At 58.0% G+C, this 12,200-nt stretch overlaps 1 protein-coding gene across 2 annotated transcripts in view; it reads left to right on the top strand.

Moving 5' to 3' along the window:
* The window catches only part of LOC138810502 (ras and Rab interactor 3-like), an 87,103-nt gene that overhangs the window by 69,455 nt on the left and 5,448 nt on the right, over positions 1-12,200 (top strand). For both annotated transcript variants that reach the window (XM_069997697.1, XM_069997699.1), the window contains 2 exons: positions 411-719; positions 9,549-9,680. In XM_069997697.1, coding sequence (XP_069853798.1) covers positions 411-719; positions 9,549-9,680 — 441 coding nt within the window. The remainder of the gene's footprint in view (positions 1-410; positions 720-9,548; positions 9,681-12,200) is intronic.

The following is a 12,200-nucleotide window of genomic DNA, read 5'->3' as shown; positions in this document are numbered from 1 at the left end:
ACCCCCTCTGATGCCCCACCCCCCTGCCGCCTGGCATGTGTGGCAGTGAAGTCAGCGTGGGGCGGGAGTTTCCACCTCCTCAGGTCCTCACAGTGGCTTTGGGAGTGATGAGAAGCCAGGTTCTACATCAATTGTGTTTTCCGAGACTCGAGTCAAGTGGATTTAGAAATGGGAGGAGGTCACCGCTGGTCATTTCCCGGGCACACTGAGTGACCTTGGTGCGGTCAGCACTGTGACTCTGCGCACTGACGGCAGGCTGGCCCGAGCCCGCCCAAGAGCAGCACTAGAGTGCAGCAGTGGGTGGTCTGAGGTCCCTGAGATGCCTTGCCAGTGTCACGCCACCCAGTGGCAGGGCAGGGTGCAGCATCTCCACCGCAGGCCCGCTCACCCTACACTCTCACCCGCCACAGAAGCCATCGTGGAGTCGGCCCTGTACAAGTGCGTGCTGAAGCCGCTCCAGGCGGCCATCCACGCCAGCCTGCACGACCTGCACAGCAGGGACGGCTCGCTGCAGCAGCTGAAGGAGAACCAGCTGGTGGTCCTAGCCACCACCACCACTGACCTGGGCGTGACCACCAGCGTGCCAGACATGCCCGTCATGGAGAAGATCCTGCAGAAGCTGGCCGGCATGCACAAGGCCTACTCGCCTGAGAAGAAGATCGCCACCCTGCTCAAGACCTGCAAGCTCATCTACGACTCCATGGCCCTGGGCAACCCAGGTAAGTGGCCTGGGAGCCCCTGGGGAGGAAGGGCGCCATTGCTGCCGCCCCAGAGACAGGTGAGAAGCCACACTGTTTGTGTGTGCCAGGGGCAGGCTGTGTGGGAGTTCGATGCTGACACTGTTCTGAACCTGCTGACTCAAACCACAGCAGTGTGACTAAGAGCTGGAGGGCCCCTGGGGAGCTGGGAAGGCCCTCCCACCTCTGGGGCCCGCTGACTCTGGCAGCTTCTGGGCCTGCAGGACTCCAGTCTGTACCCAGATGATCCTTTTGCCTTGGCAGGCCACTGGCCTCCTCTCCCCTCCCACATGGACTGGAGCCGTGGTGTTGGCCTGTGAGATCTGACCCCGTTTCCACAGAGGTCACTTCCTTCCTAGGCCTTCAGATTTTGAATGGGAAGGGGACACTGCCATAATCAGGGTGGGCAGTGGATGCAGGCGTGCGGGACAGCGGTGGCCACTCTGAGAGGGACAGTGGTCACTCTGAGCAGGAAGGCAGTGGTCACTCTGAGTGGAACAGTAGTTACTCAGTGAGTGACATTAGTCACTCTGAGCAGCGTAGTAGTCACTCTTAAGTGGGACGGCAGTGGTCACTCTGAGTGGGATGATAGTGGTCACTTTGAGCAGGACAGCAGTGGTCACTCCAATTGGGACAGCAGTGGATACTGAGTTACTCAGGCCTCGGCTGTGCTCGCAATGGCTTGTGTTCAGTGCAGTTGGAGCCGCTGGTTGAGGCCGGCTCTGGCAGCAGGAGGGCAGCCTCTGCCCGTGGCCGGAAGCCTTGGAGACCTGGCCTGAGCTTATTAGGGGAGCCAAGGGGCTTTTTTTTTGGGGGGGGGGGTTGTTGCTAGGACCTGCTGCAAAGTCACATTGCACATGAGACCCACTGCACTGGGCCTTCCTAACAGTGCCTCCCAGCGCTCCTCTGAGCAGACAAGAGCAGGAATCCCTGTACCACAGCAAGCAGAGCACAGATGGACAGACAGACAGACAGACAGGAGAAGTTCATCCCAATCACCCTCCAGCTGGACATGAGCAACCTGCCCAGCTGCACATGGCAGCCATGGTCGTGGGGAGGAGGAAGATGGTCATCTCTGTATCCACACAGATTGGGTTCCGATTCCTGGCCTGTCACTTGCGATGACAGTGTTCTGTCATTGGAAGAGGGCCTGAGGTGCGGGCACAGCGCGTGTGTCCCCTCGATGACGCGGGCTCTGGTTGCGGAGCGGGGCCTCTCATCCCGCTTGTGGAGGAACGGGCCTGTTCGCCGCAGGGATGTGGGTGGGGGTCTGACACCGGCCCCGCCGCCTCTCTGGTTGGACTGTGGTTTGGGTTGTGGCCCTCCGACTGTTCATGAGACAGAAACACCCTCAGAGGCACACCTCACAGGTGGGGCTGTGGCTCGTGTGGTCATGGTGGGACTGTGACCAGCAACCAGGGCTACCGCAGAAACAGAGGGTCGTGAAGGCTGGCCTTGACGGAGTGGGCTGTAGGTGGAAATGAGGTGTCTTGTGCAGTCTGCAGTCCTGACAACAGGCCCAGGCTGGGAACGCAACTGAGTCTCTCCTCAAATGTCCCCAAAGAAGTAAGGGGACAGCCAGGCACTGGGGGCTTCCGCCAGTAATCCTAGCTACTCAAGAGCCTGAGGTCTGAGGATGGAGGTTGGGAACAGGAAAGTCTGTGAGACTCTTATCTCCAGTTAACCAGCAAAAAGCCATAGAGATATGGCTCAGGTGGTGGAGACAGGGGGCAGGCTGTAGAGCCCTCAGAGAGGGCAGCATGGACTGGGCGCCCACAGCTTAGGCCTGTAATCCTAGCCACTAAGGAGGCAGAGATATGAGGATCGTGGTTCAAAGCCAGCCTGGGCAGCAAAGTCTGTGACACTCTTTATCTCCAATAAACCACCAGAAAACCAGAAGTGGCTCTGTGGCTCAAGTGGTAGAGCGCTTGCCATGAACTGAATTGCTTAGGGACAGCGCCTAGGCCCAGAGTTCAAGCCCCATGACCGGCCAAAAAGAAAAAAGTGGGCAGCATGGTCAGCCCACAGCCCAGAGCCTGGAGAAGACACCTGGTTTGCCCGGCAGCTGCCACGCGGAGCTAAAGCTTACGATGTGCGAGAGCAGGGCTGGCAGAGCAACGTTCTCACCTGCACCAGCCAGGGCCGTCCTGTATGGCAGGTAGAGGGACAGCCAAGAAACGAGGTCCAGCCAGAAAGGACACAGCTGTGTGCACCTTCCGCTAGACTCAGAGGGCCGAGCCAGCCTGGGACCTCAGAGGAAAAGCAGGACAGCCAGGAGGCAGACCAACCATGCATATGCCATCGTCCCTGCCTCAGTTTCCCCCATGTGAGTGGGCACAGCCATCCCACCCACAGGCTCTCGCGAGGCTGTCATGTGCTGCTTTCTGCACGGTCCCCTTCAGCTGGGACTTCATGACTACAGATCTCACCTTGCGTGACCCCACTTCCAATGGGGGCCATCTCCCCTCCTGGGCCCCCACAGGCTGGCTGGAAAGTCAAGGCCCAAGGGCTTGCAGACCCCGAGACAGGACGGGGACCCCACAGGCGGCCGGATCCCATACCGCAGCCTCGGTGTGTCCCCGCGACCCACAAGCCTCTGGCTTCCTGGAGTCCTGGTAAAACCCAGTCCCCGGGCCTGCCCGTCACACACCGTGAATTTTACTGTCGATGAGTTTGACTCCTAGAAACCTAGCCGGGCCCAGGGCTGAGGGGCGGGGCCAACTGCAGGTGCATGCACAGGGGCGGGGCAGCAGGAGGACTCAGAGCAGAGGGAAGCCAGTGTGACTCTGCGCTCTCCAAGGCCAGCTCCATGGGGACATTAAACCACCAAGGTCCCAGCAGGACCCTGGCTTGGCACAGATTCCCCAGAGAACCCAGCAGGTGCCTCATGGGATTGTGGAGTCCTTCCACAACAGCTGATCACTTGGGCAGAAGTTGGTAACTCCCAACTTCATCTCCCCTAGGGGGGAGGGCAGAAGCACCCCCCTGGGAGCCCAGCAGCCTCACCTGCAGCGCCCCCCTACAAGAGTTGGCTTTCCAGGCTCATTGGTGATCCTGGTTGGGACCCCAGCTTCCATGCTGGTCTTAGACAATAACGTCACGGGGCTTCAACATGAGGGTACACCGTGCGTGCCTGTGAGGACGGCCACGCAAAGCCCCCAGAGTGGGGCTCAGGCCCTGTCCCCAGGTCTGTTCTCCTATTTATAAAGTACAGCTGGGAGCCTGGGGCCCGAGCTCGTGCCTGTAATTCTAGCTACCCAGAAAGCTGAGATCAGGATTACAGTTCAAAGCCAGCTCGCACAGGAAAGACTGTAAGACTCTTACCTCCAATTAACCACCAAAAAGCCCCAACTGGAGGTGTGGCTCAAGTGGTAGAGCACTAGCCTTGAGTGGACAAGGTAAGGGATGGCGCCCAGGCCCTGAGTTCAAGCCCCAGTACTAGCAGTCATGTGCATGCACACACACACACACACATGCACATACATATGCACTTACACATACAGATACAGCTGTGGGAGGGCCCAAGGATGTGTGGGCTCTGATGCCCGGATACCTGAGCCGCTACCCTCCCACACAGTACCACAGCTTGTTTCTACCTTGACGGCCCCCCAAAATGACAGTAGACAGCTGAGCCCCAGCCACTTCACCACAGCCAGTCCTGCTGGACATCTGCACACAGGCTTCTCTGTGCGATTGTATGGGAAATAAAAATGCTTTTTAAAAAAGTCATTCACTTGGAGATCTTTTCAGACTGCACACAGTCCAAGGACAGAAATAGAGCTGATTAACTTCCTGCTTCACCTGCGTGCCCCTGCCTCACTCCATGTTTTGAATGGATTAAGTCACACGTCTGCTTCTACACACACACACACACACACACACACACGCACACACACACACACACACACACACACACACACACACAGTCCTGGGCATTTTATCTTGTGAAATGTTTGAGGCCTTGCTGCATGCTTTGTGTAAGGACTGCAGACCTGCACATTTCTTTGTGCATTTCATAAATTGGTTTTGGGTTTTGTTTTGTTTTTTAATCTGAATGGCTGGGCGAATCAAATCTTTTGAGCATTTTCTCCATTCCAAATCCAGTGGAAGACTGCACGCGTGGCTGCGTTATAGTCTCTAGGGTGTATTACCTCTAGTCTGCAATGCGTCCAGAGACTTGCCTTTTATTTATTTATTGTGCAGGTACTGTGACTTGGCCTTGAACTCAGGGCCTAGGCTGTGTGGCTGAGCTTCTTTGCTCTAGGCTACTGCTCTACTGCTTGAGCCACAGCCCCACTTCCAGTTTTCTGGTGGCTAATTGGAGATAAGAGTCTCACGGACTTTCTTGCCCGGGCTGGCTTTGAACCTTGATCCTCAGATCTCAGCCTTCTGGGTAGCTAGGATGACAGGCGTGAGCCAGTGGCTCCCAGCTCGCTCCCTTTTCTTTTTTGAGACTGAAGGGCGCAGCCCCTTCCCCACCCCCTCCTTTGACCTTTAAGCAAGTTCCTCATTCGGTGTTTTTCATGTTTTGCCGATGGGGAGCATGAGGAGCTGATTTCCGGTGGTTGGTGATTTGCTCCGTGCACTCAGCCCTGCGCCGCCATGGCCTTTCAGGCAAACCAGCTGCCTTGCTCCGAGGGTCTGGGAGCTCCATAGCCCAAGACCTGCCCACCTCCTCCACTGTCACCGCAGGACACCCACCCCGTGCTCCCACAGCAGGGCCTCTGCACCGCCTCCCCACGCCTGCGGTGGTCTCCCCCACACGCCTCTTTGGCCGCCATGATTCTAGTTTTGCAGCCCATGGCTGAGCTTGCCTGGCCCATTTGCAGTGAGACTAAGACAGATCAGGAGGCTGAGATCTGAGGATCCTGATTTGAAGCCAGCCTGAGCAGAAAAGTCTGAGAGACTCTCATCTCCAATTAACCACCAAAAAGCCACACGTGGAGGTGTGGCTCAAGTGACAGTGCCAGCCGTGAGAGGGGGAAAAAAAGCAAGAATATGAGACCCTGAGTTCAAGCGCCAGTACCAACAGAAAAGGACAAAAAGGAACTTATGTGTCAGGGCACAGGCGTGGGCCGGCCCAGTGGAGGCCTGCAGGGGTCCCGTGTGACTGCGTGTTGTCCAGGCCCGCGAGCATGCCCAGGAAGCCGGCTCTGATCAGGGCGTCCGCCACCTCTCAGCAGAGAGCACATCAAGAATTGGCAGCCGGTGGGGCTGGGAAGGTGGCTCAGTGGTAGAGCGCTTGCCTTGCATGCATGAGGCCCTGGGTTAAATTCCTCAGCACCACATAAGCAGAAAAAGCTGGAAGTGGCGCTGTGGCTCGAATGGTAGAGGGCTAGCCTTGAGCTGAATTGCTGAGGGACAGCGCCCAGGCCTACAGGCCTACAGCTCAGGCCCCATGACCAACAAAAAGAAAAGTCAAGCAAGAGAGAGCACAAGGCTCCAAGCTCAAATCCCAGGAGCCAGGCACTATTGAGGTGTTGGTTTTAAAGACTGAGTGAGATGAAGTAGCATCCTGAGCAAGGCTGACACGTTGGCAGGGAAACAGACATTGGAAAGATCAGTGGACACATAAGTGGACATCGCTGGACATTGCCACTTACTACAAGGCAGGGGACAGGATCTGGGTGTCACAGGAGTCTCCTGTCTGTGCAAGTATGCAGGGAACACCTCTCCAACCTCACTCTGCAGGGACGGCACCTAGGAACTCACTGGAAATGCATCACATCTGGTCTTGTGGGGTTACCAGGGAGGACACCCAAAGAAAGGAAGCTGCTTTAGGCAGGAGTCATAATGGAGAGGAAAAAGTGAATCACAGAAGGTTAGGCTGCCCCAGGACATTTGCATCCGCCACCTACTTTTCGGAAGAACCCAACCAGCAGAACTAGAGGGTGTGGGTAGTGATGCAAAATGCTACATCCTTTCCTTCTAGTACAGGGTCTGCAGACCACAGCCTCCCGCCTGCTCGGGCTGGCTAGCCTGATTTGGTGCCTGGAGTCTTATTGAAGCAGTTTTATTGAACAGTTACTGGGTACCTGTGACAGCTGGTGCTGGGAAAGAACCTGCATGCTCTGCAAACCTAAAAATACTCACCGGCCCTGCAGAGAGCAGATGATTAACCCTTCCTTGAGACATGCTTCCCGGAGGACCTCATGCCAGCCCTCTGAAGCCATCAACAGCCCTCAACTTAACACGCTGCGATGGGTGTTCAGATGGGGAAATCGAGGCTCCCAGGGGCTTCCTGAGCCACCCTTGATCCCGCAGTCCTGGGGGGGGGGGTCCTTCCTTCGTTTCCAGGTCAAGAGCTTTCTCTGAAAGAGCGGTGGCCTTCTCCACCGTGTCTCAGCCCAGAACACACGCAGAAGGCCCCGGCCAGTGAGGAAGAAAGCGGAGGCCACCGGGAGATGCAGCTGGCAGGGCCTGTGCGCCGCAGGCCTGCAGGAGCCCCGGCCTCTCCAGAGAGACGCACAGATCCCAGGAGGGTCCCAGCCGCCCTGAGGCCCCACCGTGCCCAGGCCCAGCCCTGGGCCTCCACGAGGAAAATGCAGCACTGGCTGTGCTGGCGGGGCTGCCTGGGGGCTGGGGCAGGGGGCTGGGGGAACACCTCCCACAGCCCAAGGCTGGTCCAATGAGAATCCACGCACAAGCCCTGAGCTGGAAGAGAGAGGGACAGTGATAGGACAGTTCAGAGAGGGTCAGTGATTGATCGCAGCTCACACAGCCTCCATCACTGCCCTGGGGAGGAAAAGAGGGAAGGGCAGACATGAGGAAGTTGGAGTGGGAATTACCCAGCGTGCATGAGAGTGGGCAAGCGGACAGGGCTGGGAGGGGAAGGCAGGGAGGAGGTGGCATGAGGGGGGGAGCTGACATACGGTGAAGGAAGGCTGCCTGTGAACAGGACAGTGAGCCCACTGAGACTTGATGGGTTGGATGTCTGGAGGATGGGGAGGCGGGGAGACAGGCACCATCCTGAGTGAGCTTTGGTGTCCGGGCAGCCCAGGAGGGCTTCCTGGGGGAGGTGGAGCTTGAAGTAGCGGAAGCTGGGGTTGTGGGGGAGGAAAAGGCAGATTCCAGCTGCACCCAGCTGGCCAAGCTGATTTAAGGATTCACTGGTGCAGTGACGCCTTGTCAGTGATGGCTCATGCCTGTCATCCTAGCTACTCAGGAGGCTGAGATCTGAGGATCGCGGTTCAAAGCCAGCCCGGGCAGGAAAGTCCGTGAGACTCTTATCTCCAATGAACCACAGAAAACCAGAAGTGGCGCTGTGGCTGAAGTGGTAGAGTGCTTACCTTGAGCTGAAGAGCTGAGGGACAGTGCCCAGAGTTCAGGCCCCACAACCAAAAAAAAAAAAAAAAACCTTTCGAGTGTGACACACGTGGGTGCAGTACGCGGAGGGGATGTGGCAAAAGCCTCAGGTAGGGGCCCAGGGACCGGCTCGGGGGCCACTGGCCAGCTGGCTGGTCCATCTGGACAGGGCAGGGAGGTGTCTGGACTCTCACAAAAGACCTTGAACTCCACAGCGTGTGTGGACTGGACTTGGTTCTCTGGGAAGAAGGGAGTCACAGAAGGACAGCCTACAATCAGACCGCTAAGGAGATTCAAGGTCGGGGAGGCTTAGGGGATGAGGCTGGAGAACGGTGAATGCAGGAGGCCTGAGCAGAGGGCAGACCTCGCCTTGCATCTTGGGACGGAAGGCTTGCGGTGGGGGGAGGGGAGGTGTCCCAGGAAATGCTGGAGAAATTGATACATGCTCTGTGGGTCCAGGGGTCCTATGGGAGGCTCTTCCACTCTCTGTTCACCCAGCACGACCTCCTGGGCCCCTTTAATAAAGTGCCAGCGTGTGTGTGTGTGCAGGGGACGCGGAGAGGAGGTGCTCACGGGGGGCTGGAGACACCAATGTGGGATGAGAGGGGTCCCTGGTAATCCCAGGGGGCGGCCAGCATCACTTGAGGACACAAAATGATTCAGGTCCTGAGGGGACCTCTGCCTTCCCCACCCTCCTCACCCGCAGAATCGGGGCCTCTGGGTTCCTAAGCCAGAGCCCCACTCCAACACCCTTCGGCTGGAAGTCATTCCCCTGGCCTGGGGCACTTGGGACTGGCGTGGGCACTGGCGGGAGTTTATTAGCGTCCTGACCCTGAGGATCGTTGGGGCAACTGAGAAGCCAGTGCCTGGGAGGTGTGTGCCTGCACCTAGCTGCAAGGGAAGCGGGAAATGGAGCTTCCATCTTGGGAGGCCATGTCCCAGCGAAGCCAGGAGGCCCGTTGCTGTGAAAATGCAAAGGCTGGAGAAGACTGGAGAGGCAGAGCAGCTGTGCTCTCCAGCGCGAATGCCAGGCTTGAACAAGGTTGAGCAGACGGGAATGCAAGCACCACCCCCTCCCCTACCCCCCCCCCCCCCGGCCAGTTCTCCTGAAACACAGTTCTTGGCTCTGCCCAGCTTTTTCACTCAAGGCTAGTACTCTACTATTTTGAGCCATAGCACTGCCGGTTATCTGGTGGATAATTGGAGCTGAAAGTCTCATGGACTTTCCTGACTGGGCTGGCCTTGAGCCCTGATCCTAAGATCTCAGCCTCCTGAGTAGCTAGGATGACAAGCATGAGCCATTGGTGCTCAGCTGCCCAGAGCACTTTAACTTCCTTGTTCCTCAAGCTGCCCTGGGCCTGGGCCTCCCAGAGAGCCAGAGCCCAGGTGCTCCATGACCTTCTCATGAGCAGTCAGGAAGCGCTGACGTGGGGGTGACCGTGGCACCGCACCCTGACAGGGGCAGCTCCCGGGAAGCCTGGCACTTACCGCCTCCTTTTCCTCCAGGAAAGCCCTACGGGGCGGACGACTTCCTGCCCGTGCTCATGTACGTGCTGGCGCGCAGCAACCTCACGGAGATGCTCCTGGACGTGGAGTACATGATGGAGCTCATGGACCCCGCCCTGCAGCTGGGGGAAGGTGAGTCACACAGGCCCCAAAACCAGGGGCCCAACAAGGGCCTTCTGGGACGTGGGACCCCACGCTCCTGTTCCAGGAGAGCTCACAGAGCCAGGAAGAGAGGATATTACCATTGCTCACTGGTAGCTGGAATGGGAGAGAAGCCCAGATGATGAAATCCAGGGGGCTTTCTAGAGGAGGTGACATCCAGGCCGAGCACTGAAGGATAAGCAGAGAAACAAGGGAGAGATGTCCTGCGTAGCAGGAGCAGCAGGGGCTGGTCAGACAGCAGAGGCTGAGGGCAGGGCGCACGTGAGCGCGCTGGCAGTGGTGGACCTGAGGCCTTGCTCAGCTCTGCTCAGCCGGCCCAGCGCAGGACCCCTGTCATGGAGGAGGTTGACGTCAAGGCTCTGCAGGCCCTGGTGGCATATGAGAGAGTGGTTTTCTATGCCCACCTCCGTTTCCCTTCCCCTTCTCCTGCCCACACTTCCTCTGCCCGCTGAGTCTCAGCCGCCTCCACCAAGAATCCCCTGAGATGCTGTGGCCATGGGGGGACTCCCAGAGCCCCTGACCTGTCCTCTGAGTTCCCATCCACCCATCCACCAATACACCCATCCACCCATCCACCAATCCACCCATCCACCAATCCATCCATCCACCCATCCATCCATCCACCAACCCACCCATCCACCAACCCACCCATCCACCAATCCATCCATCCATCCCACCCATCCATCCACCAACCCACCCATCCACCCATCCACCAACCTACCCATCCATCCACCTATCCACCAACCTACCCATCCACCAATCTACCCACCCACCCATCCACCCACCCATCCACCCACCCATCCATCCACCTACCCATCCATCCACCCATCCACCAACCTACCCATCCACCAACCTACCCATCCACCAGTCCACCCACCTACCCATCCATCCACTCATCCACCAACCCACCCACCCACCTACCTATCCACCATCTACCCATCCACCCATCTATCCACCAAACCACCCATCCACCAACCCACCCACCTATCCACCCATCCATCCATCCACCAATCACCAACCCACCCACCCACCTATCCACCCATCCACCAATCTACCCATCCACCTATCCACCCATCTACCCATCCACCAACCCACCCATCCACCAACCTACTTGTCCACTTATCCACACATTCACCCATCTACTTATCCATCCACCTATCCACCCCTACATTTATCTCTATACCGTCCACCTATCCAGATATCCTCCACACCCGCCTATGGATCCTCCATCCATCCACCTGCCCCCCCCCACTCACTCATCCACCTAGCTCCCCACATCTAGCCACCTTCCACCCATCCATCCCCACCACAGCTAAGTACTCATCTACTCCACGATCCACCCTTCCACCTATCTACCCATCCATCCACTGAGCCAGCCTCCGTCCATCCATCCTTCCATCCACTCACAGTGTGTTCCCCAAAGCATCCACCTCCCTTGGGGAGACTTTTAAGGCAAATGTGCAGCCGGGCAGAGCCTTGCCGTGACATCCAAACGCCACCCTTGATAGCAGCCCTGGCCATGCGAGAACTTGGTGTTGGCACAGGGGCCGAGTCTCCTGCACCTCCTCTGCCCTAGTCCAAAGCCAGGGTGTGGGTTGGGACTGCGTGTCTCCCCTGCCCCTCTCCAGCCCGCAGCACAGGCCTGCCGGTGGGGGTCTGGAGCCTCTAGCACCAGCAGGACCGTGGGGGTCTTCAGCTTGGACAGGGGCCTCGCCTTCAACAGCCTCCACCCTGTCTGAGCATGTCCGAGGGGAGGGGAGGTGGGAGCTGCTCCTGAGTCTCCCCACACTGCCGCCCAGGATCCACCAGCTCCGCCCTGAGGAGCACAGGACCAGTGGATGGAGCCTGCAGGGGTGCGGAAGGAGGGGACTGGGCCCCCAGCGGTGCCCGCCCCCACAATCCTCACCTTCCAGAACCCTGAGGTTCTTGGAAACTGGAGGAAGCAGAGGAGGGATCAAAGGCAGCCCGGGGCTGGGAAGGGGGAGGGGCCAGGGTAGCTCTGGGTTAGAGGCTCTGGCATTCTGCGGACGTGGCTGTGTTCGCCCCCTTCTGGCTGTCATGGCCAAATTAGGTGAGGCCGCTCCAATGGATGATGCCTTCTCTCTGTCACAGTAAGAGGGTGGCGCAGCTCTCCGGCTCCTTCATAAGGTCACTGATCCCATGACCTTGTCACCTCCCAGACACCCCACTGAATTCTCTCCCCAGGGCGGTGAGGATGACCACCTGTGGATGATGGAAGCAGAACAGGGCCAGGGTTGGCCTCTACCTTCCTGCATCTCATGGTTCATGGGAATAACAGTTCTGCCATCCACAAAGTGCCCACAAGGCGGCCTGCAATCTTGGTTACTCAGGAAGCTGAGATCTGTTTTTTTGTTTGTTTGTTTTTGGTCCAGTCGTGGGGCCTGAACTCTGAGCCTGGGCGCTGTCCCTCAGCTCTTCAGCAAGGCTAGTGCTCTACCACTTGAGCCACAGCGCCACTTCCGACTTTTT

The sequence above is a fragment of the Dipodomys merriami genome, unplaced genomic scaffold (genome assembly GCF_024711535.1).
Source record: "Dipodomys merriami isolate MVZ:Mamm:240054 unplaced genomic scaffold, mDipMer1.0.p SCAF_50, whole genome shotgun sequence".
In the NCBI taxonomy this organism is placed as follows: Eukaryota; Metazoa; Chordata; class Mammalia; order Rodentia; family Heteromyidae; genus Dipodomys; species Dipodomys merriami.
Note: the sequence above shows the minus strand (reverse complement) of the source record. Positions and strands in the feature narration are given on the sequence as shown.